General features: G+C 32.9%; 1 protein-coding gene across 1 annotated transcript in view; it reads right to left on the reverse strand.

The window, feature by feature from the left end:
- The window catches only part of LOC145240007 (transcription elongation factor SPT5-like), a 72,888-nt gene that overhangs the window by 30,593 nt on the left and 15,601 nt on the right, over window positions 1-26,694 (reverse strand). Inside the window, exons 3-8 of the mRNA XM_080103603.1 lie at window positions 25,004-25,082; window positions 19,738-19,870; window positions 18,142-18,267; window positions 15,489-15,588; window positions 9,590-9,724; window positions 3,437-3,553 (exon numbers count right to left, since the gene is read on the reverse strand). Of these exons, the coding sequence (XP_079959729.1) occupies window positions 3,437-3,553; window positions 9,590-9,724; window positions 15,489-15,588; window positions 18,142-18,267; window positions 19,738-19,870; window positions 25,004-25,082 (690 nt within the window). The remainder of the gene's footprint in view (window positions 1-3,436; window positions 3,554-9,589; window positions 9,725-15,488; window positions 15,589-18,141; window positions 18,268-19,737; window positions 19,871-25,003; window positions 25,083-26,694) is intronic.

Consider the following 26,694-nt stretch of genomic DNA (forward strand, 5'->3'; position numbering starts at 1 on the left):
AACAAACAACAAAAAAAGAAATTTATTTTTTTTTGTTTTCATTTAATTTTACTCTATATAAAAAAAAAATCTCGCATTGTTCTTGGCTTTTAATTTTACCTTATAATTTTCTTCAACAATGCTTCAAGCAAACTACAATCTACTTTATATATATATATATATATATATATATGAAATTAATGTTTTGGTATTTTCTTTATAAGTTTTGATGGGATTATTGTTTTATTTACAATTGTTTACTCTTTCAGTCTTGTAACTAGGAGCTTGGCTATCTTTATATTTTTATCTTTATATTAATTTATATTTTTCCTTAGTTTTATAATGTATTTTATTGTTTTATTTTATACTAGCAGGGAGGTACCCGGCGTTACCCGGGTGTTTGGAGGTGTGTGTGGTTTTGGGTAAATCAAAACTCCGAGGGTGGGGGTGGGGGGTGGTAGTTAAAAAAAAAAAAAAAAAAAAAAGTTTTGGTAGGTGAGTATGAGGATCGAACAAGAACCCTTGAGGCAAAGTTGGAAATTAAAGTGTGAAAAAAAAAAAGTGCGACGTTAACCATTGCCTCACCGCGAGATACTAACGAAAACACGTTTGAATTTATTTAATTACTTAGATTTGGCAGGTGCACGTTTTAATGACTTAATGAGGTCAACTTTGCGGGATAGTATTTCATTTACTGCGGAAAGCTTTTTTTTTTGTTTCCCCAAGATGTTGGTGGGGGGTGGGGACCAGCTCCCCTTGTCCAATTTGAATAGCAATTGTTTGATATAAGGAAAATATTTCCACATTGATCAAATCTGATTGCTTTCGGACATTTCCGCCGATAGACGGAAAATACCGCCAGAATTAGCGTCGCTTTTATTATACGAAAAAAACTAATCCACATGCGGCGAGCGACAAATGTTGAATATCTATCTTCCCGAAGTCGAGCAAATTAAATAGACAGGCGAGCTCCGTTGTTAATTCGGAGATATTAAAATTTATATGTGATATAAAAAGTTTTAAGAAGTTGCGAGCCGCCCGACCGCTTCTCTGAAAGAAGCCTTTCTTGGACATACACAAAAAGCGAACATACACACATTTTCGCTTTTATATATATAGACTAGCGGGGCAACCCGGCGTTGCGCGGGACCGTATACACAATGAAAAAATTGAATTTGGTTTTGTAATATATTTATTATTCTTATGAGAGAGGAATTTTTGTATGTTTATGTATCATTTGCTATTTCGAGCAAAAGAATATTTTACCTACATAAGACGGGTATTACACATATGAAATAATTGTATCTTACCTAGGGTAGGTAATTTACAGCATGTATATGCAAGGACAGGTAATATGCAACACATTTATCTCATCAAATTCCAAGCGATGCCAGGTATTTTGCTGATATATATTCTCACCTATTTATTCAATCCCGGGCAACGCTGGGTGTTTTGCTAGTATATATCTCAATCAATCTCATGAAATCCTGGGCGACGCAAGGTATTCTGTTAGTATATATTTCAATCAATCTAGTTCAATCCAAGGAAACACCAAGTATTCTGCTAGTATATATTTGCATCTATCTCATTACATCCCAACTGACAATGTATTCTGCTTGCATACATTTGCATGTATCTCATTGAATCCAGGGTGACTCCTGGTAATCTGTAAGTATATATCTTAACGTATCTCGTTGAATCCCATAATTCTTGGATTGTTACACATTTCGACAATTTAATCCACATTATCGCTCACATGTCTAAAATAATAACTTTAAGACATTGTCTTGGTTGGTTTTTCATTACAAACACATCATCCAAATAACTCACATTTCATCATTTTTCATAATTTGTGATATGTTACTAATTTCAACAACCATGTCACATGATTTAACTTACATTATCGCCTCCACTCTTATTAAAATAAAAACATTGATACATAGGCTATGGTATGTTACTAATTTCTGCTATCATTTTTCATAAGTAAATCCACATTATCGCCCCCTTCTATCACTAAAATAATAACTTTTAGACATTGTATGGCTGGTTATTTCATTACAAACCCACCAAGAAAGTAAGTCACATTATATCATTTTTCATAATTCTTGGATATGTTACTAATTTCGACGATTATTTTTAATGAAGTAACCCAAATAATCGCCACCTCTTGCTAAAATAATAACTTTCATAAATTGTCTGGTATGTCTACTTCATTATGAATATACCAATCAAATAACTCACATTTCATCATTTTTCATAATTTTTGGATATGTTGCTAATTTCAACCGTCATTTTCATCTCCTCTTACTAAAATAATACCTTTGAGACATTTCTCAGCTGTTTATTTCATTACAAACACATCAATAAAATACCTCACACTTCTTCATTTTTTCATAATTCTTGGATATGTTATGAATTTCGACAATCAAATTTAATGAGCGCGCACATATAATCGCCCAATTCTTATTAAAATCATAAAGTTGCTACATTGACTGGGCTGTTTATTTCATTATAAACACACCAATCAAATAACTAAAACTTCATTTTTGCATAATTCTTGGATGTGTTACTAATTTCGACAATAATTTTTCAAGAGTTAATCCACATTATCGCCACCTCCTATTACTAAAATAATAACTTTCAGACATTGTATTGCTGTTTTTTTTTTTTATTACAAACACACCTATCAATTTACTCACATTTTACCATTTTTCATAATTCTTGGATATGTTACTAATTTCCAGAATTATTTTTAATAAAGTAACCCAAATAATCGCCCCCTCATTAACCGATATGATCCCGTTCCTCTTACAAAAATAACAACTTTGATACATCTTCTAGCCTGTCTATTTCATTACGAACACACCAATCAAATAACTCACAGTTAATCATTTTTCATTATTCTATGATATGTTACTAATTTCAACAATCATTGTTTAAGATTTAACCTGTATAATCGACCCCCTCTTACTAAAATAAAAACTTTCAGACAATATCTGGGCTGTTTATTCATTATATAAACACATCAATCAAATAACTCACATTTTATAATTTTTCATAATTCTTGGATATGTTACTAATTTCAACAATCATTTTTAATTATGTAACCCACATAATCGACCCCCTCTTACTAAAATATTAACTTTAAGACTATATCTGGGCTATTCAGTTCATTATAAACACATCAATCCAATAACTTACATTTAATCACTTTTCATAATTCTTGGATATGTTACTAATTTCGACAATCGTTTTTTTATAATTTAACCCACATAATATATAGAACCAATAAGCATTTTTTTCTTTATTAATTTTGTCTGCCATCAGACATTACAGGCTGCAGAAAATCAGGTTTGCACCAATTTTTAAAGCATTTCATCACAGTTTCCTCAATTTTCCCAGACAATGGTGGAATATTGTTACTTTAAAAAGAAAATTAGTGGTTTGATGATCTTACCTGAGCCAAGTCATGCTGGTAAATACCCTTATTGAGGCGCACCCACGACTTTGGTTTTAAATTTGTAGATTCGTGTATTACTTTCAAAACATCGGTTATTTCCTGGATAGGCACCATCTGTGAAGAAAAAGCTTTTATTTAGAAATGAACAACTTCCAGAATCAATGAATGAATCAAAATTTCATAATTAGAAGAATAGAATTCTTCATAATCCCCCACTCCTTCCACCAAGTGCCTTATTTCTTTTAGCCTGTCCAATTTTATGTGCGAATATTCCATTAGGCAGTATCAAAGAAACATTTTCCTTGTTTTTTTTTTTTTTTCATGGAAACAACTATGATAGAAAACAATTATTTTTAAGAAAAGTGGTTTTTTATATTTGTGCATCTTTTTGATACTTTCCCGAAAAAAAACCAAAACATTTGAATGTTGTTCATAGTGGTCTATGTTTTTGTCTTAAAAAACTTTTTACAAATTTATTTCTAAAAAAAATCTTATTTCTCGACAAAAAAAAAAAAAAAAAAATTGCAAAATTTTTTTTTTTATATTTGTCCTTAAAAAAAAAAAAGAAATTTTGTATTATTTGAATTCTACTGTTCCTATCTTGAGTGTCATTTTCACAACATTTCGGTCGATGTAACCTCCGACCTTTTTGTACAAGGACCTGTGGCGTCGTGGTTAGAGTACTTGAAAAAAATCAATTGCAAAAGTGATATTCTCCTGAACACTGACGGTTCGATTCTTAGTGTGGGCAATCGAAAAATACAATTGCAAATTATTTAGGGCGTCTATCCAGTCATGGCTGACAGAACAAAAGTATGCTGACCCCATGAAGTAAATTAAAGTGTTCCATTCAAATTCTCGAGTTCGACAAGATACACGTGGAGAAGGTCGGGGGGTTACATTGACTGAAACATTGTGAACAGTAGTCCGAAGAATCCAAGTCCTCATCTAAAAAATTCAAGAACATAAATAAAATAATTTCTCTCATATAATTAAACTTATGGTAAACTTTATCTTTTTGTGTTAAAGTCTTGTTTTCAGCGATTTGAATTTTTCATCTAGCAGTGTCTGCATTGGCTTTTTCGGGGAACTTTTCTGGCTGACTATTGTAAACTGCCGGAAGATGCAGATGTGACTTTGGGATAGGTTCTCCATCAATACTGATGATGATGTATTAAATATTATCTGGACATTTGAGTTTGTAGATCTTTATTTTTTTGCACCTAAACATCAAATAAGGTTAGTCTTATGTGGTGTGGTAGTTTTAATACAGATGCCAATGTGACTTTAAGTCAAGTTCAGGATCAGTAACTCATCCTATTCATTCTATCGTCTTATTTCCCTTGGTCAAAAATATGATGTCTTCCAGCAACCTGCAATTCCAGTCTCCAAGATTGGCAGTTTTGAGGATTGATTTAATTCAAATTCCATTGTCTATAACCCTCGTCGAGTTTTCTTGGGTCATCCTACCTCAAGAGCTTTGCATTTTCTTATTCAAGAATCATTGTTTTCAACATGGCCAAACCAACGTACCCTACAAACCATTACAAACTTGTTCAGCTTTGGTAAATTTAACAGGGTATCAGAGTCAACATACTGCACTGATACTGTTCCAGAACCTGACACAAGGTTTTAGCAGTTTATGATAAATAACCAGATATAAAAAAAAAAAAAAGACGTAAACACTGCCAGAAAATATATTTGTTGGAAACGCCCCTCCATGGGATTAATGGACTATCTCATGACATCACTTCCAGTAATGAGTACCGGTGCCCGGCAGTCAGAGATTGGTATGTGGCCAAGGAGGTTGTGTGTAAACCCCCAACAGTTGAGGAATGGTATTGCTCAACCCACCTTGCCTGTAATATATGTGAATACATGTTTGTTTCTAAAAGTTCTGTGTTCCTTTCATTTTATTACCATTTAACACCATAACAATATTCAAAACAACAACAACAAAAAAAAAACAAGATAAGATTTACCATAAGTTTAATTATTATTTTTAGTTTTCTTTTCAAAAAAAGAATTCTTTTTTTTTTTTTACAACAAACGTTTCCAAAGTAAGATTTTTTTTTTTTAAACAAAAACATGGAAACAACTATGAATGAAAATCAAATTATCTGCAAGAAACAACTATGATCGAAAACAATTTCTTTTTCAAGAAAAATATTTAAAAAAAAGTATGTTTTTTTTTCTACTAACAAAAGTTGATTGCTAACTGTTTCTTTCCAGCAGCTTACCTGAACTGCCAGCAAGATGTTAACACAACTTTGAGTCAGGTTCTAGATCAGTAGTGCGAAGTCTGATCTGACCCGACATTGCATATCATCTCATTAAGGTTCTGTAATTACAAAGATAAGTGAATGAGAAAGTGAGGGGATGGGAGGGGAGCATTTAACTCCTTGCAGCACCTTAACATAAGCATCACATCGTAATTACATCACATAAGCCAACCGAAAGAGAAACAAAGGACAATAATTGCCTTATACTATTACTTAACCGACTTCTTGGAAACTTTTGGGTCGAATATATTACTTCCTTCGAACAATTTTATTTTGAGTTATGGCTTAGACCAACTAGCTATGCACTTTCTAGAAGTGTAAGCCATGTTTAGTTTCAGAACAGTTTCCGATGGTTCGTTGTTCTACACAAGTCCTGGAATCCACAGGGCAACAGATTCTTCCCGTGTTGAGACAGAGAAAACATATGTGAAATTGCTACAGAAAGGTTTAATATTTGTGGAGCAATTCTGGTTTCTGATTGGTTGGTAGTAGAACGTGAATTTATTAGATTTGTCAGTTTCTATGCACTTTCTAGAAGTGTAAGCCATATTTAGTTTCAGAACAGTTTCCGATGGTTCGTTGTTCTACACAAGTCCTGAGAGGTGACTGGTTTGCAGTAAACAGTTCTTGATTTTGAGACAGAGAAAACATATGTGAAATTGCTACAGAAAAGTTTAATATTTGTGGAGCAATTTTGGTTTCTGATTGGTTGGTAGTAGAACGTGAATTACTTCGATTTGTCAGTTTCTAGCAGCATCGTTTATAAATAGAATCTCCCGATTATGCGGGATCATACCCCATTATATTCCAAAAATATTGTAACACACTTCATATTTCTGTCACTTAAACCCCAATCCAACCCTTCCTATCCTCATTAAACAGCCAAGCAAGTTTTGCAATGATATTCATGTTTAAATATGCATTCATTCTTTTTGTGGTCTGTTATCCTCATTTTCATTGTTGTTTCACTCATTCTCTTGTTTAAATGCTTTAATTTTTTTTTTTATTTCTGAACTCAATTATTTTTCATAATATCACAAATTTTGTTGTTCTCAGCCCATCACAAAATGTAGTATCTGTTCTTATATTATACGTCAGGTTTTTCTGTCCTTAGTCAATGAAGGTTGGTTGGTTGGTTGGTTGTTTTTGTTTTATGGCATATTAACCTTTTTCAGGTTATTTAATGCCGAATCTAGTTATTTTGAGGAACGATTTTTATTTGAGTATATTTTTTTTAAGTCAGATTCTATTTAAACCATAGTTGGGACCCTAACACGTACTACCACTCCGGGTCAGAGTGGACCTGGGAGTAATGGCAATTAAAAGGTGGCTCCACACTCCCCAAGGCCCGCAAGGTGGAGTCTCACCATCGGATATAGTTTTAGGTCATATCCAGGACCTAGTCAATGAAGGAGAAATCCTTCTAGATCAAGGCAATTTTTAGTTTTGTCGTGTATATCAATATTAGTATCGATGTGTCTTCTTATCATGTACGTATGATGGATACACTTCATGCGTTGAAGGTGTACACGCGCAAATGCACGCATGATGGCTGGTAGCCAATGCACTGAAGGATGGAGTCAGGATGTCAGAATTGATATTGTCAGTGATGAAAGGTCAACTGTTTGACGCACGCAGCTGTCAAGGTAGGTAGGTAAGTTTTTGTTTAACGGCACATCAACCCTATAGGTCATTTCATGCCATAAAAGGTGAAGAGAATATTCTTCATTTGAGACTTTAGGCAGTGGTTTGCTTTATTTTCAAATAAGTTCCAAAAGTTTAATTTTTCTCAGAAAATCTAATATTTTGTAAGGTGTTTCTTTTTCAAATATTGTTCTAAGGTTTTGTTCTTTGAAATATTTCGTACAAATATTTTCATATTTTTTACATTTCATTAATATGTTTAATGGTTAGTGGTTGTTGGCAGATTCTGCATTGAGGGATACTTTCTGCTTTCAGAAGGTATTCATGTGTTAGTCTTGAATGACCAATTTGGATTCTGGTGAATATAGTGTCTACTTTTCCTATTGGTATTATGGTTCTCTCTTGCCCAACATTTGGGTGTATTTCTTTAAGTTTGTTGTTTAGTTGTTTGTCCCATAGTTTTTGCCATTTCGTTTTTATGTAGTAGTTTATTTTATTTTTCCTATCCGTGTATGGGATTTTTCTGTTTGAAGGCATCAGCTTTGTTGCTTCTTTAGCTAGTTTGTCAGCTTCTGTATTTCCTCTTATGCCGACATGACTCGGTATCCATGCTAGTACTATTGTTTTATTATTCTTTATTTGGTGTTGGCATGTTTCTATAATTTCCAGTATGTACGGGTGGTTTACTTTCCCTCCTTTCAATGCAATTAAGCTGGACATGGAGTCACTGAAGATAAGGAATTTGTTTTCACTAGACTCCTGGACCAGTTCAAGAGCCATCTTAATAGCCTGTAACTCTGCGGTGTATATAGAGGCACCATCTGGTAATCGGATTTGCTTGTGTGCATTATGCATATTGCAGCTGTCAAGGAAATCACATATATAGCCCAGAGAAAAAGGCAAAGGGGAGAAAAGCTTACAGTCAACTGGCAATCAACATTGCACAAGTGCGGCTTCATCCACCCACCTCCCATTCTCAGTCTCTAGCACACGAGGAAATAAAGAAAGAAACAGAAATAAAAGTTTTTATATTTTTATACAAAAACGAAGTGTTACAAGTTTTCTCTGGCTGACAAAAAAAAAATTGACTGCATAACATTGAGAGATTAATTAAACAGGTACTTGTACAGTTTAATCAAGACATTAAAAAATAAAAATATCGAAAAAAGGTTATATTTTATGTACCCGTTATGGAACAAAGTTCTCAGAAAAAAAATTTCACTTAATTTCATCAAGTATTTTTTTTTTTTTTTTTTTTTTACAGCGTAAAAACAATTTGTTATGATACTGAATAAAAGGTTGGATGTTTAGGAAGAAAATCTAGTATTAAAGATGGGGAGGGAGTACCGGTGCTTTACATGGAGTTATCTCCCTGTGAAGAAAATAAATATTATATATATATATATATATATATATATACATACACACACACACACACACACACACACACACACACAGGGTGTCCACGGACTTTGTGGACACCCTGTATATATATATTCAATAGAGAAAATAAATACAAAATCTTCATGAATTAAAATTATAATAAACATCGGTAGTTCTTTAAACGGGTTGCTAACACCAAATAAAACTTTATTGCCGTTTTTTGCTTTTAATTCCTACTCGTCTTGTGGACGCTAGAATAAAAGACCTTTCCAACATCCAAACACCACAAGAAAATTTCTTTTGTTCCAGGTTTAAATGATGTTGGGTCGAGCAGCAAACTGACATGTAATTTTTTGAGGACTCCGATTCTACATAAACTTGATGTGCTTCTCAGCTGTTGCTTGATTACATGATTGGAATGTCCGTTTTTTTTCCATTCCCTGATTCTCTCTCTCTCTCCGCTCCTGTCGTTACCTATATATCTAGCCCTTTCATTTTTGTGTTCTTTAAAACTGACTTCTTCCGAAATTAGGCAATTATGTAACTCTTTGATGTCCAAGATTATCATAACTGTTTGCACATTCTTCATTTTTCTTTATTTAAATTCCAAAGCTGCATTCATAGTGAGTTAACCCTACTTGTTCACTACCATATGGCTCCACAATCTCTCACAGAATCCAGAGTGCTCCTTTTTTTGAGGGGGGGAGGGAGAGGTTGAATTTCTCCCCATTTAAAACCGACCTTGTATCTAACTCTGCCCTCATAGATGTGTGATTGTAAAGACGTACCTTAATTTGTGATAAGAATTTGAACAAGGAATATAAAAAAAACTTTCACTGACCCGTTGTCGGAATCGGCCCATTCTCAAACTACCGACACCTTCAATTGCTTGTTTCACATGGGTCTGCTTAAAGGCCTCGATATAGATATAACCTTTGAGACCTTCTTTTGCAATCACAGATTTGATTTGAAGAAGCTGACAAAGAGAAAAAAAGATTTTAAAAAAATCCCATGTTAAATGACTTCAGCTTGCATTAATTATTTTGTTATTTTAACATCTAACTCCAGTGATGTTTACAAAATAAGAGGTACCCCCGCAGAATTTGACCCAGATCCTCAGGATTTTCTGTTAATTATAGCTCAGGCTCAACAGACAATCACTGGATTAAGTCAAGCGTTGGTCAAATGTTGAAACACTAAATCAACATTTTTTTTTTGTCTTTTGTATAAAAAATGTAATTTTTAAAATTATATTTTGAGTGATGGGAGGGTTTACATTTTTCTGTTTAATTTTTAAGCATTTGTTGACAAAATATAATTTGTAAATTTTCTTGAAAACAAACTTTCTGTACTTTCACCTAACAATTTACAGTTTTTATAAAATCATTCATCTTTTCTAATAAAAAAAAATAAACACCTGTTTTAAAAAAAAAAAAAAAACTTTACTGCCAATTTTCTTTAAAAAAAAAAACTCCCCAAAATTAAATTTTCTTGGAAAAAAAAAAAAAAAAAAAAACCCACTGTACTTTCCACCTAACAATTTATGGCAAAAAAAAAACATCTTTTCTTGAAAAAAAAAAACAAAAAAAAAAACACTTTTGTTGAAAAAATAATTGCAAAAAAAAAATAAAAGTAACAAAATGCAAATTTTTTTGAAAAAAATAAATAAATATTAAGTAAATTTACAGTAGGATTTTGTTATTCTTTATTTATTTTATTTCTATTTTTTTTTTCTGGTTTGTTTGTTTTGAAATTTGTCTGTTCTGTAATTTTGCTTGGTTTAATCTGGTGATTGCTGGTCGAGCCCAAACTATAATTGATGGAAAATCTAGAGGATCTGGGTCAAATTCTGCAAGAGTACCAAATAAAAATATCTAATTAGTATTTAACAGTTAGCAACGGTGCCCACATATCAAATATGCACACGATAAATTCATAGTATGGAGAAAATCCATTTATGTAAGAGAGAAAATTTGGATGCCTACTAGATCCTATGCTCTATGGTTTAAAATCTTTACTGTTGGTCTTTACACTGTCCGTCACAAAAAAGTATGTAAGTACCTCCATTGGAAGATCTGTGGAAAGATGCGACTCGACAGATTGACGAACATCTGGGAACATGAACCACCACTGATAACATCAAACGAACAAGTGACAGTATTCTATGACAAAGGCTTACAGGTGGGCAGATACATAAAAAACAAGGCCATCAAGCCAGACATTGTAATATGGAACAAGCCCAAAAAAACTGCGCTCATTATTGATGTCACAGTCTCAAATGATTTTGGCCTTAATAGAGCTGAACGGGAAACGATAACAAAATATCAGCACCTAAAAAATTATCTAAAAACATGGTCTCTGAAAGAAATAAACACTATACCGGTTGTGATAGGTTAGTTGGTTGGTTGTTTTTGTTTTACGGCATATCAACCCTTTTCAGGTTATTTAATGCCGAATCCGGTGATTTTGAAGAAAATTTTTTTAATAGAATATATTTGTTTTTTGCAAGTCAGTTTCTATTTAACCCATAGTTGGGACCCTAACAGGTACTACCACTCCAGGTCAGAGTGGAACTGGGAGCAATGCAATTAAAGGGTGGCTCCACACTCCCCAAAGCCCACAAGCTGGGGCCTCACCACTGGATATAGTTTAAGGTCATATCTAGGACCCCCATTGAGGGATTTTTACTCTCTGCAGGGGGGCAGTCGGCATATTCTAATGCCCCACCGACAGGGCCGGTTGTGATAGGAATAACTGGCTTAATAAAAAAGAATCTTCAGAAATACTTAGAAGCAATCTCTTAAAACTTACGGAAGTAAAATAATAAAAAAAAAAAAGAGAAATTTCATAATAGCTGATAAGATATTTGAATAGATTTAAAGGATTCAAGAACAAAATCTTAACTGTTTACAAACACGACAGTTCATACAATTAGCATTTTGTCTGTTTTCATGTAAATTTTTGAAAAAATTCCTTGGACAAAATTTGTAACAATGTGTTTAAATTGCCATAAGTTTTTCTTGGACAGTTATTTCAAGTCTTTAAAAAACTTTTTTTAGCTTTCATTTATTGAAATAAACAGGATATATATTTTTTCTATCTTATGAGATTAAAAGAGAAAAAAGGAAGCTTTTCTCTATAGTTGAAAAGTTATTTCAAATATCAAAATGGCTCCTACATTAAAAATAATAATTAGGAAAGAAGTTGAATACTTCTGACACTATTGAGTCGATAAAGTCTCTCTGTACAAAGTTTTGTCACGACAAAATGGTATGAGGATACTTCCTCTACAAGTAAACCCTGAACAAATATTAAAAATAACGTATTCAAAACCAAAATAAGATCCCTTCAGTATGGCTGCTAAATACTGGTGTATACAAGGAATGGCGCATCTTCAAGTGATGTTGCCTATAGTAACATTACTAAGCTAGATACTCCACCAGACCAGGTGAATTTTAGTCTTGGAATTCGGCAAGACCAAGAGATCACAAGAAATCTATACAATAACAGTTAATTGGTGAATGAAAAATTAATATTCTTCACTAACATTTGAGACGTAAAGGAGTATTTAATGGTTAGCTCAATGAAGGGGTGTCTTTAGCACTAAAAAAACCCGGGAAAGAATTTTGCCAGGGTCACCCACACTAGATTTATATTAAGAACAATAGGCTCTTTCAGAAAAATCTAATGGACGGATTAAAAGTTATGGGGCAAAATGGGCCATTTTGGGGCAAAATGGGCCATTTTGGGGCATTTTTGACGTCTTTTGAGCCCCTGGGGACGCAACAGAAATTTTTGCAAAAAAATTTTTTTTTAGTGTGCACATCTATTTAATGAAATACAATTTGTGGCAAAATTGCAGGAAACACTAATGGACGGTTATCTGGTGTATCTCTGCGATAACAGTTAATTGGTGAATTAGTGAATGAAAAATTAATATTTTTCACTAACACTCGAGACGTAAAGGAGTAGTTAATGAAATATTCAAAGACAAAATTATTTCATATAGAAATCTTAGTGGAATATTCAAATCAAAGAATGCCTACTAGACCCTACGCTTGAGCATTCAACATATCTTTGTACAGATTTGTCATCTTTTATTAAATATAATTGCTCCTCTTAACCGTGTTGAGCTTTTTCTATCTTGATAAGTTTGTTTTCTTATTGATATATTCTTGACTAGCTTCATTTAATTTTTTTTTTCTTTTTTACAAGGGAGTCACCACTTATAAAGGCCTGGAAGCCACTCGAAGATAAGGGTTAATCAGTGTACAGTGGTCAAAGGGAACATGTCATAGTAATCGTTAGTAGTGGAAATATGGTAAATTTAATTACTTAAGGGGACGGTTCATCAAGAATTTGTTTACATTGGACTTGAAGACTACAAAATTGTAGTCAGCTGAAAAACAGGCAAATGGAAGAGAGTTCCACAGGCGTGCAGTTCTAAGAAAGAAGCTTTGTCCATGGAATCTATGTTTAGGTTTAAATAAATAAATATAAATAGTGAGAGAAATTATTGATAGTGGCTTCAGCTAGACGAGTGTTTTTTTTTTTGTGAAAGTCAGAACAGAGAGGGACCATAGATTGGAGCTCAGATGAGCACTTGCCATGAAAAAGCAGGATAAGCTGCTTCTAGCAGCTCCGGGCCAGATGTGGCAACAGTACTCTCTCCTTGGACGTACTTGGCTGTTATACAAGTAAAGAATTGCAGGAGATATCTACTGGAGTGGTAAAAGGATCCTACCATTCTTCTAGCAGCCTTGGCAACAGATTTGATGTACGTGTTCCATCTCAAATCAGGAGTAAAGGTCAGACCCAGAAGCTTGTCAAAACATGGAGCCTCCCCAAGACAAGAGCCATTCATTTTGATTGATGCCAGATGGGGATCAGAGCATTGATGATGTAAACATAGAAGCTTGGTTTTAGATGCTTTAAAAGTAACCAACCATCTCTCTCCCCATTCCACCATGTTATCAAAATCAGAGGAGAGAGAATCAGAGAGAACTTAGTCATTTACGGCCTTTGAAGTGTTGCCATAGATGGTAGTGTCGTCAGCATAAATGTCTAAAATAATTTTAGGATATGATTTGGGAGATCATTTATATAGATAAGGAAGAGAGTTGGACCCCTGAGGGACTCCAGCATTAATACTGTAAACTTCTGATTTCTGCCTATCAACCACAACTCTTATGGACCTATAAGAGAGAAATGATTTAATAAAGTTTGCTCTGCTAAAGATATCGCCTTTATTAGATTCATGTATACTAGACACTATGGTACTCCTGCAGTATTTTACCCACCGATTTCACGATCTTAGCCGAGCGTTGATCGACATCCGTCGGAAAACGCCGGAACATGGCGAGCGGTACGATACTCTATCAGCCAATCAGGGCGCTTCAAACGAACGCGCAGCAGACGAATAATTTTCATTGAAATTACACACATAGCGTTTCATTTCAGTTATTTTATTGTTCAAAGTAAAAATACACAGCCTTTCATTTCAGCTATTTAATTTAGCGATATCAAATCGCGGAAGGCTACCCGGTTGGGAAGGATCATCTTTCCACATCCTTTGAAAACCCCTTTGCTCCCTACTTTGCCTCTACAGTCAGTAGAAAATCTTCCAGTCGGAACTAAAGATAAACAGTAATTGTTGTCCCCCCCCCCCCTTACAAACATTACTGAAAAAAAAACAAAAAAAAAACATTGTTGTTACTGTTTAATAACGTTTTGTTAAAAACAAAAAAAAAAAAAAAAAAAAAAACATTGAAGTGTTTATTACTGTTGCTTACCCCCCCCCCCAAAAAAAAGCTATCGGAAAACAAAATGAACCAAAAAAAAAAAAAAAAAAAATATTCAACAAAATAAATTTATTTTACTTTAAAAACACTTACAGTAAGTGTTTGTGATTTATTTTATCCAAATTTTTTGTATTAATTTTATCCATTTTGTTGTGTGTGTGTAATATCTTTTCCTTGTAATGTTGTTGCTATTCACATACTTTTAGCGTTCTTGCACCGTAGCTCCGAATTCTCGGCTTTCGTCGGCGTTAACGCCGAAAGCGTTCGTCCACGCTCGGCTAAGATCGTGAAATCGGTGGGTAAAATACTGCAGGAGTACCGACACTATTCTTGAGTGTCTAAGATCTCTCTGTATGGAAGTTTGTCAGAACAACCTGGTATAAAGATACACCCCCCCCTACAAGTAAACCCTGACTAAATATTCCAAATCACATTTGAAACCAAAATAAGATCCCCTTAGCGTCGCTACACACTGGCTCATACAAGGAATGGTGCACCTTCTATGAGTGATGGTGTTGCCTCTAGAAACATCACAAAGCTGAATACTCCACCAGACTAGATTAATTAACTGGCAAATTGGGAAGAGGAAAATTAATGTTCTTCACGTCTTTATTCACTCAAAGTTTATTGAACACTCAGACCACACCTCTTCTGAATCGGCACTGCTTGAATCGAGTGGCAAGAAGTGCTAGACAACTGGAAACAATGCCGAGATAAGCAGAGAGTATATACAGCACCTGGAATTCCTATATGGTCACCCATTTTAGTACTGACCAGGCGCAACGTTGCTTAAACTGCGAAGCAATGAATTCCCTCATCAGCAAAATAACTTCTGGTTTCTCCTCGTCACTAAGATAACGAAACATCTACATAATTGCAGACTCCCAAGTTTGTCTATCTGCTATTTATAAATAAGTCATCCAGTGGCTAAATACTCACTTCTTCCGTAAACTGATATGTAAAAAATTTCCTCATCAGCAACATAGCTGTTGATTTCTCCTCACCCATGCGACATCGAACCATCCATATATTTGGATCCCTAAAACGAAAAAAATTAATCGTAATTGGATTTGCTGTTGTCTGTTTTACGACATATGAAAATTTTTTGAGTTATTTAATGCCAGAACACTGGAAACGATTCACAGTATACATTTAATAGAATACAAGTTGTTATGCTACAGATAACTATATAAAACCCATAGAAATTCAACAATGCTTTCTGCACTAATCTGTATATAATTTATTGCTAATAATAATATTCCTTTCGAAATAATAAATAAGTAAGAAAAATGATGGTGCTTCTACACTATCAAAACAAGATTTCGGAAATCGTAAAACTGAATTTCACATGAAAACAATGGTATCTACATATTCCTCGTAAAATTACAAAAATCGATAAGGTAGAAAATTATTTATTAAAGAAAATAAAAAATAGAATTTGATGAAAATGATTGTAAGACACAGGAGAGTTCAAAAGGGAGGTAATTTTCCGTTTTGATTTACACAAGATGGCGCCAATTTTTCACTTGCTACCATGATTAAAGTCTTTTTTAAAAAAATAATTCAGTTATATTCAGGTAATTTCAATCGTTATCGATTCGTTCATTTGATACATTGTTTCCATTTGAAATAAATTAACGTTTGAAAAATATATATTTCGTGGCTCAAAAGAAACAAATATATTAAAGTCATTCGGATAATCATTTGATTATTTTATGAAGGATTTGAGAATTAGTTTACGAATTGAAATGACATTATCAAAACAATGAATAATTGCCCCAACACAAAGAAAATGTTTTTTGGGCGCTTCTGCAGAATTGGGATGAGATTTTCGGAACTCGTACTACTGAATTTCACATGAAAACAATATCTACGTATTCCTCGTATTTTTAAGATAATTATATCCCAAAATTACGAAAATCGACAAGATAGAAAATTATTAAAGAAAATAAAAAATAGTATTTGATGAAAACGATCGTAAGACATAGCAGAGTTCAAAAAAGAGGTAATTTTCCGTTTCGAATTAAACAAAGATGGCGGCAATTTTTCATCTGCTAACACGATTAAAGTTTTGTATAATAATTCAGTAATATTCAGGTAATTTCTACTGCATAATTTGGAAACTACCATTGTAATTTGACAAAAAAAAAAAAATCAGTTGAAACCATTGTTTATCTGAAAGTTCCATTTATCGACTACAAAATCTGAATTTTTATCTGAAAACTACAAAATTTTGCCTTAATAGTGTAGAGGCGCCAAAATGTCTACTTCTGTAAAAATAATGACCATCGTCAGATTAATATTCGTAAGAAATAAACCAAATGAACATTCGTATTTATTTAATTATTTAAGATTGAAGCAATTTAATTTTTTTATAAAACAATAAATATTATTTGTGTCCTTCCATAAAAATAACATTGTGCAACACTTGCAAAAAAGTACAGAACATCTGTGGGCATTTTTGTACACACAGCAACACTTTTGAGAATTTTACAGAGAATCTTAGTTCAAGCATGAATATGGCGAGAGATTCCATTAGGCTACTTAAATGATGAAGAAACCTTTTAAAAGAAAATGTTGGCAGACTACTGCTGGAAAATAAAAACAGGGACAATAATGTTAAGAAAAAGAATTACTTTTTTGGTACATGTACAGTTTAATCAAGACATTAAAAAATGAAAATATTGAAAAAAGTTGAAAAAAGTTTAAATTGTATGTATCCGTTATAGAACAAAGTTCTCCGAAAAAAAAAAAATTTTCACTTAATTTCATCAAGTAGTTTTTTTTTACAGCAGAAAAACACGTTTTTATGAGAGCGCGTTGAAGGCAGCCATCTTGGATTTAAAAAAAGATTTTGTTTGAATTTTAGAAATGCCAAAGGGAGATAACTCCAGTTAAAGCGCTGACACCCCTTCCCATCTTTAATACTAGCTTTTCTTCCTAAAAATCGAACATTTTGCTCGGTATCATAACAAATTGTTTTTTCGTAGTAAAAAAAAAAAAAAAAAAAAAAAAAACTACTTGATGAAATTAAGTAAAAAATTTTTTCGGAGAACTTCGTTCCATAACGGATACATACAATTTAAACTTTTTTCGATATTTTCATTTTTTAATGTCTTGACTAAACTGTACAAGTACCAATATTTCTTCTTTAAAAATAATGGTCATTGCCAGCAAAATATTCTTTAAATAAATGAAGTCTCTTTTCCATTTAAAAATTGTAGCAATTTAATTTTTCGTTTGTAAAACGAATATTCTGCCTTTTTATTGTGTTTAGTGTTGTCTGTTTTACGGCACATCAAACCTTTTGAAATTACTTATTACCAAAGCAACACATATTGAAAACAATTCAATGTATACAATTGATTGAATACAAATTGCTATTTTATATATAATTAGCAGATGTACCCGACATTGCCCGATATGTAAACATAATTTTATAAAGATGGACATGGTGAATTTACACTTTTACACAACAGTAACACTGTTAAATTAAACGTGACAGAGCCGATAGAATTTGAACTTGACGTAGCCAATCGATTTCATAGTCTGTGATGGCATCCATTAGATCAGTTATGTTACTCTTACTTACTGGACGCTAGGTAAAAGTCCTTGTTGGCTAATTTCATCGGATATTTCTTCACCTTCGCCAAATTCCTTGGGAGATTCCGTGAATTTTTGGCAATAGTTTTCTTCACTTTTGTCTTCTTTATCACAGCTGTAAGGGAGAAATATTTCCAAATTAAAATGGACACAAATGCTAATCAAAATATCTAAATAAATAAAAAAGCAGAAATTAACAAACAAGTGAAGCATGCATGGTTCCCTGTGAGTGCACAGTGAACGAGGCACAAAAAAAATAAAATGACTAAGTTCAGCATTCCCCCCCCTCCATTTAGCCCCAAAAGTCCCCAGGTAACGTCAAATCCTGATGAAAATGAACAAACGGTGCAGTTTTAGGTCTTAACATATGTAAATTTGACTTCTGCACCATGAAAAAAAAAAAAAAAAAAAAAAAAAGGACTAAGTCCATCATTTGCACTCCCCACCCCCATTTAGCCCCAAAAGTTCCGAAGGCCTTAACATATTTAAATTTGAGTTCAGCACCATGCAAAACTGCTAAATAGACATACACAGAAAATTTTGGACAAATATGGTAAAATTGTCCCAAAAATGGAATGTTTTTATTAGCCCTAAAAGAGCCCCGTGAGCACACCTAAGAGTTATCGCAAAGTATAGACAAACAAAATTATATAGAAATCAGTTAGTTACAACTTTTTAGAAAGTTTTATAAAGATTCAAGGCATCAATTTTTTTTTTAATAAGCACAAAAGTGTCGATTTTAGCCATTTTAACCCGAACGTTTTCCCGGAAAATTCGTTCTGTTACTTTTTTTACTCATATCATGTTTAATGTTTGTGCAAAATTTCAAAAAAATTCCAAGGCGTAGTTATTGAGAAAAGTGCAGAAGATAGACGAACAGACAAGGGTGAATTTACAGATCCACCTTCATTTTGTTGGGGGGGACAAAAAAACATTGTAAAGTATGTAAAAAAAACAACTTCTTAATATGCTCCAATTGTTGTTTTTCTGATATCCTGGGCACTTGGTCACTCATGAACAGATTTATCAATGATGTTTTTAGCACTTTCTTCCCATCCCTCCCCAGTCTCATCACTTTCATCATCTACGAAACGAAGCAAACAAAAAAACATTCATTCCCTGCTTCCATATATACTTTCATATCTAAAAGATAAATATATGGATGGAGATGGTTACTATACTTTTACCTGACAGTATTACTGCTAAATTCAACACGATTGATCTGACGGGATTTGAACTTGACGTAGCCAATCGATTTCATAGTCTATAATGGTATCCATTAGATCAGTTATACTCCCCTCCTTGCTCCCGGAAAATTCAGATAACATGGTAGAAATATTAACTTAACACCAGGTAAAAGTTCTTGTTGGCTGATTTCATCGGCCATTTCTTCAACTTGGCCAAATTCCTTGGGGGATTCTGTGTATTTTTGGTAATAATTTTCTTCAGTTTTATTTTGGAAAGGAGAAATATTTCCCAATGGAATCAAAATCTTTAAAATAAAAAGTAGAAATATTAAAAAAAATAAAATAAAAAACATTATAAAGTAAAAAAAAAAACAAAAAAAAAAAAACTAAATAACTACTTTGTTGCTTCTGATTGTTGCTTCTCTTTCACATACTCGGCACTTGGACCCTCATGAACAGTTTTGTGGTCAATTATGTCTTCGTCACCTTCTTCCCATTTCTCTCCAGTCTCACCACTTTCATCATAGACATCTACAAAACAAAGCAAACAAAAATGTTTTCTTTTCTTTAAAGTTTGTATATGAAGAGATGTTCAAAAAGAAACGCTTCTATTTTTTTAAGCAACATTAGATAGTTCTGTTAGTCTGTATAAATAAAAAGTAGATGTATGTACAGTTAAAGCCAAAATTATTGACACCCTTTCAATTTTTACGTTTTTTGAAGAAAACATTTTTTCACTAATTATTTTTATTAAAGAGTTGATGAACATTTCTATCGACCATCTACAGATCTCCTGAAACACTTTTAGTTTATTATAAAATATTCAAAATAAATATTATTAATGATAACAAAAAACAAATTCAAATTTACTGGCACCCTTTATCAATAGCCACTTGCAAAGCCTTTGTTTTTAATAACAGCTTCCAGACGTTTTCTGTACGACATTACTAAATTCCTACACACATCAACAGGAATATTAAACCATTCTTCCCTGGCGATATCTTCTAATTCCCTCAGGTTCCTTGGTTTCCTTCTTCTCACGTTCGCCTTCACCACAGCCCACAAGTTTTCCATTGGATTCAAATCCGGACTTTGACTTAGCCACTTCAGGACGTTTATTTCATTTCACTAATTATTTTTATTAAAGTGTTGATGAACATTTATATCGACCATCTACAGATCTCCTGAAACACTTTTACTTTTATTATAAAATATTCAAAATAAATATTATTAATGATAACAAAAAACAGACAAATACAAATTTATTGGCACCAATGATTTTTATCATAGAATTCACAATATTTTACGTAAAATAATACTTGTTTATTATGATTAAGTAATGTCAGATAGAAAATGTCTGGAAGCTGTTATTAAAAACAAAGGCTTTGCAAGTGGCTATTGATAAAGGGTGCCAGTAAATTTGAATTTGTTTTTTGTTATCATTAATAATATTTATTTTGAATATTTTATAATAAACTAAAAGTGCTTCAGGAGATCTGTAGATGGTCGATATAAATGTTCATCAACACTTTAATAAAAATAATTAGTGAAAAAATGTTTTTTTCTCCAAAAAACGTAAAAATTGAAAGGGTGTCAATAATTTTGGCTTTAACTGTATGTATGTGTGTACAAGGAAAATCTTTGTTCGGATGGACGAATAATGCATACAGAAATATGTCGGCAAGTTGAAATGTAAAATGTTCATTAAACATTTTGTTTTACTTTTTCCCATGCATAAATTCATTTATAACTTTAAATGGTTTAACTTTAAATCTTTCTTATCTATCTGTCCATAGCTCAAATGGTAGGGAACACTGCTGGAGTGCTAAATGTTTTGATTTCGATTCTAGCTGATGGCATCCAAGTCATTTTATTTTAAAACTTTTGAAATCAGTACTATATATTTGGTACATTTTAATATTCAATAGAGAATTGGCTCTATATTAATAAATACAAAATCTGTATGAATGAAAATATATTCAAGTGTATTTTACAACCGAGGAAGGCTGGTTATCCCCATCCACTCCAGTTTAAATTGAAATAAAAATTAAAATCGAAATTTCGCATAGAGACAAACTTTTACAAAATTTTACTAAGAGCTTTTACCAATTCTCATCAAAATGAAACATATTTTTGAATAGTTTTTTTTTTTTTCTTGTCAGCTTTTCAAAAAATTAATTTGAAAAAATTTGGGTGGCATTTCTCAGATATCGAATAGTAAAATTAAACTGCAAATATTTGCCAGGTTCCAGTGACAAGGTGACTAAAACAACTTGTTTGAATTGACAAATACAAAACAGAACAATTATTATAACATTATAATTAATTATTATAATGTTATAAGCTGCCTGCTCCTGGATATCCTAAAATGGGGATAGGCTTTTGACAAGCATTGTTCTAAAATTAAGACTCTTTCTTTTTCTTGTCTCTAGTTGTTTTGAAGGTGGCTTGCATAACAAAAAACCTTCAGTCCACAATAGCTTAAACACACACATGGATATCTTTTTGTTTAAAAACAAAAAGGAATCCATGTTTGTGCTTAAGCTATTCAACTAGCACGACAGTTTTCTTCAAATAAAGCTCTTCAATGTTCCTATTTAATCATCTCCCCACAAGGGCATTAGTTGGTCACTGTGAAGTGGGATAAAAATAAAAACAGTGTCAATCTAGTAGGATTTCTCCTTCATCGATCGAAATGTTTCTTTGAAAAGTTATAAAGTGAAAATACCTGTTCAGGAATATATTTTACATTTTTAATTAAAATGTATTTCCATTTCTTACAAATAAAAGATCTTTTAATTTTTGTCTCGCCAAACAATTTTTAATTTTGCTGATCAAAAATTCCTAAAAGATTTTCTAATAATTTTCATCTGGAGAAATCATACAAGAACGGAAATTGGAAAGATTATGTTATATGTATGTATCGACGAGCCAGTTACGGTAGGTGTGATCCACAGTATTTGTGGAACATGTAGAATTGGTTCTGATGACAACTGGTAATGGTAGTAGGAATAAATATTTAGAGAGAAAAATAGGAACTCCTTCCTCCAACGATGTTGTGATTGTGATGATGCTGCTCATCAGATGCAATGTAGCATTTTATTATCATGACTGAATGTAAGATAGTGGCTATTAGGCTAGATTATTGAATTTGTATGTGGCATCTGTTGTTGTAAGCCTACGAAACTTTGGTCCAGAGAGAAATTTTTGCAGTCATTTTATCATATAGGAGAGGAGATTAGATAGATAGAGATACACCTATGTGTGTGTGTGTAGTCATTCGTTCTTATTTTTAAAAAGAGAAAATATCTCTGAATGGTATTAATTTATTTATTGCGGACTATTATTCTCATCTTTATTAGTTGTTGTTTCACGACGTTTCGGCCAACTATTTCTCTGGCCTTCGTCAGGTGGTAACCGTGATGGATAGGAACTTCGAATCTCCCAACTGCATTCTCAGCAATCACTGCCATCCGTAGTTGTTGTCGTCTCACCACGTTTTTGGCCAAGTAAGCCTCTGGCCGGCTTTGGGTAGGATCGAAACGGCTATCTTCAGACAATTCTCTTCTGGAACCATAGAGATTCAACGTCTATCAACTGCGCCACGGGCCCCGAAGGTGAAACGACAACAACTACAGAGGGCAGTAATTGCAGTGGATGCAGTCAGGAGATTCGAAGTTCCTATCTGTCGCGGTTACCACCTGACGAAGGGCACAGGAATAGTTGATCGAAACGTCATGAAACAACAAATAATAAAGATGAGGATAATAGTCCGCAATAAATAAATATAAATAATACTCATCTCAATAATGAATTCCAATTAAAATAATATATATCTCTGAATGAGTTTTATTACAGTTCTTCTGTCATTCGTTTTTTATTACTTTTATTCAACCGAAACAAGGCATATTGGGACCATGTCTACAGGGGGACTATGTAGGGAGTTGGACAGCAAGATATTTGTTCACATTACATTTAAATTTCTGCATATTAGTACAGTGTGACAACAGTCATAGAAACAAGCGTCCAATGGTGGCGTGTGCATATTGAAAAAAGTCATCGACATTCAAACTCGAAACCCAACCAATGGGAAACAAAAAGGTGACATATGCAAATTAAGGCACGGTCAAATTTGAGCATATAAAAAAAGCTGGTATTTCTTTCATTGAAGAGGATGGTTTGTTGACTTGGGGTCGTTCGAACGTACGGTTAAGTCGCGTGTTAGTGGGAAGAAAGAAAGAAAGAAAGACGGATTTTCTAGGAACGTGGAAACAGGAAGAGAAAAAGGAATGGCAATTTTTTTTTGTGTGCCGAGAGTGTTGTAAGCTGAAGAAGAAGATCCTTTATTTTTTGCGTGCACATTTAACGTTACTTGGCAGTTAAAAGGAAAACTTTTAATTTCAAAATTAGATACAGTCAAGGAAGCAGAAAACAGAGAGGGTATTCAAAAGTCTTGCAGTTCGTTAGAAGAAACTACTGAAATAGAAGGATTTCTGGAATCTAGAGACCTCTATAGTGAAGAGGTGGGATTTTGCCGCTTGTCGTGGATATTTATATTAAAGGGGCACAAGTGCTATGAGTTCATCAGAGCAGATGCTATTAAAGTACTTGTAAAACAGGCACAGGTATGCAACATTGTGACGATGCGACAGAGGTTGGAGGTTGCTCGATAGTTGACTTAGAAGAAAGCTTAAAGATGAACAGAATATCGAGATGATTATTCACTGTGAAAGATTAGATGAAAGTGATAAAAGTTTTTTTTTAAAACAGATCACCACTTATCAAGGCCAAGAGATACTCAAGGATAAGGGTTAATATGGTGGAATAATTATATGTGCACACACACACACACATATATATATATAGGCATACACATATATACGTATATATATGTATACATACTTATCTATAGGTGTGCACATGTGTATATGTTCATACATGTGTATATATCTATACACACATGTATATGTATCTCTGCAAACACCAATATATATATATATATATATATACTGATATTTTATATATACACATATGTACACAAACACACACACATAGACACATATATAGACACATACATATGTATACACACTCATACTCATATATATGTACATTTTACTGCTTGCCGTGGATATTTATGTTGAGGCATATTCTTTTAGCAGCAGCGGCCCAGCATTTTTCTTTTTACAGTGTCAGTGATCATGGCTCTCCAAACTGTAGAGCCATGGTAATCTTGGGAAAACAAGTAAAGATGGTACTTTTCCATTGCTTTCCATCTTGATACAGTGAGTTAAATGTGCCCCCAGATACCAACCTAGAAATTTCTACGACTCGGCACGGTACATACAGTACCTTCCCAAATGGATGACCATTTGGGAAGGTGAGCTGCTGTATGTATCATGAGGTAAAATACCAGCTTGGGAAACTAGTGCGGTCTATCCTTCTTTCGAGGGTAGATGGGTCTATCTTAAGCCATGGTAGGTAACCCATCTAGTGATGGCGTCACGATAAAAAATACCCTTGATAGCCCTAGCGAAGCATTAAGTAATCAGCTACGGACAAGATTTGAATTGTGTAAATGACACTCAAGATGAGAACAGTAGTCTGAATAATGAAAAGAAAAAAATTTCAACACAAAAAATGGATAAAAAGAGAAAATTAAGTTACCATCAGCATCGAAGATACTTAATTTTTTCCGCTTTCTGTTTGGTTTGTCATTATCTTCATCCCCTTCATCATCATAATCCTGAAAAGTTCAAAGAAAAATAAATCAGTAAAATGCCTTAACAAAAATTTAAAATAAGAATTTTTTTTTTTATGGAAAACACTCCAGATAAGGTGTGAAGCAATTTGATGTAAGGAGCTAATAAAAACAAAAGATGATTATCGCAAAGACAGGAAATACTTAGTGATCTTAGCCTTCAAAAGACCAAGATTACAGGTAGGAGAAAAACAGTGAGCAGTAGGTATCTCCGTGATGTTGTGTAAAACGTCAGCATTGTACACATTAACAGCAACGCCATCATTTTGTGTGCCTGCGTCAATTTCTGTGGTTAATGTTTATGTAGTGGCAGTCTTTTCAAATGGTTGTTTAAAAAAATTCTTTTTAAAAAATACATGGAATATAAAATATAAATATGGACAAATTCTCATAAATGAAGAATGGAAGCATCCATTGATTAGTATTTTATATAGGTAAGTGATTTTTTTTAATTTATATATATTTATTATATTTAAATTAAGTTAAAATTCGTTGAATTTTGTGAAATCTTTTTTAAAGAAAAGCGATTTAAAAAAAATATTTTATAGTTTTCGATAAAACCTTTTATTATTTTAAAGTTTGGTCTTTGCTCCTTTTATTGAAAAAAAATTAGAGTTTAAATTACATTATTCATATTGTTATAAGCTTCGAAAGATAGCAAGTCTAATTAATCACTCCTTTTTTAATGGCGACTTCTGACCCTCCTACTAGTCCGGGTCAGTGTGGACCTGGGAGAAATGGCAATTAAATGATGGCTCCACACTCCCCAAAGCCCGCAAGCTGGGGCCTCACCATCGGATATAATTTAAGGTCATATCCAGGACTTTGGAATCTTCGTTCTGTGACATGTATGTACATTAGGCATCTCCACAGCATTGTGCAAAACGTCAGCATTGTACACATTCACAGCAATATCATCATTCTGTGCGTTTGTGTCAATTTCTATGGATGGGCATTCGTGTTATAATGGTTAATGGAAGTAACTTTTTTTTTTTTGCTATGGATAAAAAACATAAGACTTACCTTTTGTAAAACAAATAGATTTTTATTAACGAACTATACAGATGAGAAAACTAATTATAATGTCTTGTTTACACTTATGTATCTGAAGATAATGTTGCTTACAGGCCTCCATAATTTATTTTTGAAAAAAAAAAAAAAAAAAAAGGCACAAAAAAATAAAGATCACCCTCTATCAATTTAAATAATAAAACTAAAACAAATTTTTTTTTTTTTTTTACGCCAATTTTGGATTTGCAATTTTTATTTATAAAAAATGTTGAAATTTTTATCAACCTACATTTATTTTGTTTAGTTTTCGTAACATGAAATATAAGGGGAGGTAGAACACCTAAGAAAAAATATTTCCTCTAATATATTTAACAAAACCTACTTTTATTATGTAAGTTTATTTAATAATGAATAAATATCGAAAATTTCAGGAAGATTTGACTTATTTGATTTTGGCTCGATTTTTAAAACATGGGTATGTTCACAACTTCAAAAACGTCACTACATAGGATCATTATTTTAAAACGTTGACAATGCAAAGACAAATTTTGTATTACATTTTCATTATTTTTGTATGCTGTAAAAA

This window comes from Euprymna scolopes, chromosome 19 (genome assembly GCF_053919585.1).
Source record: "Euprymna scolopes isolate OS-2025 chromosome 19, ASM5391958v1, whole genome shotgun sequence".
Classification (NCBI taxonomy): Eukaryota; Metazoa; Mollusca; class Cephalopoda; order Sepiida; family Sepiolidae; genus Euprymna; species Euprymna scolopes.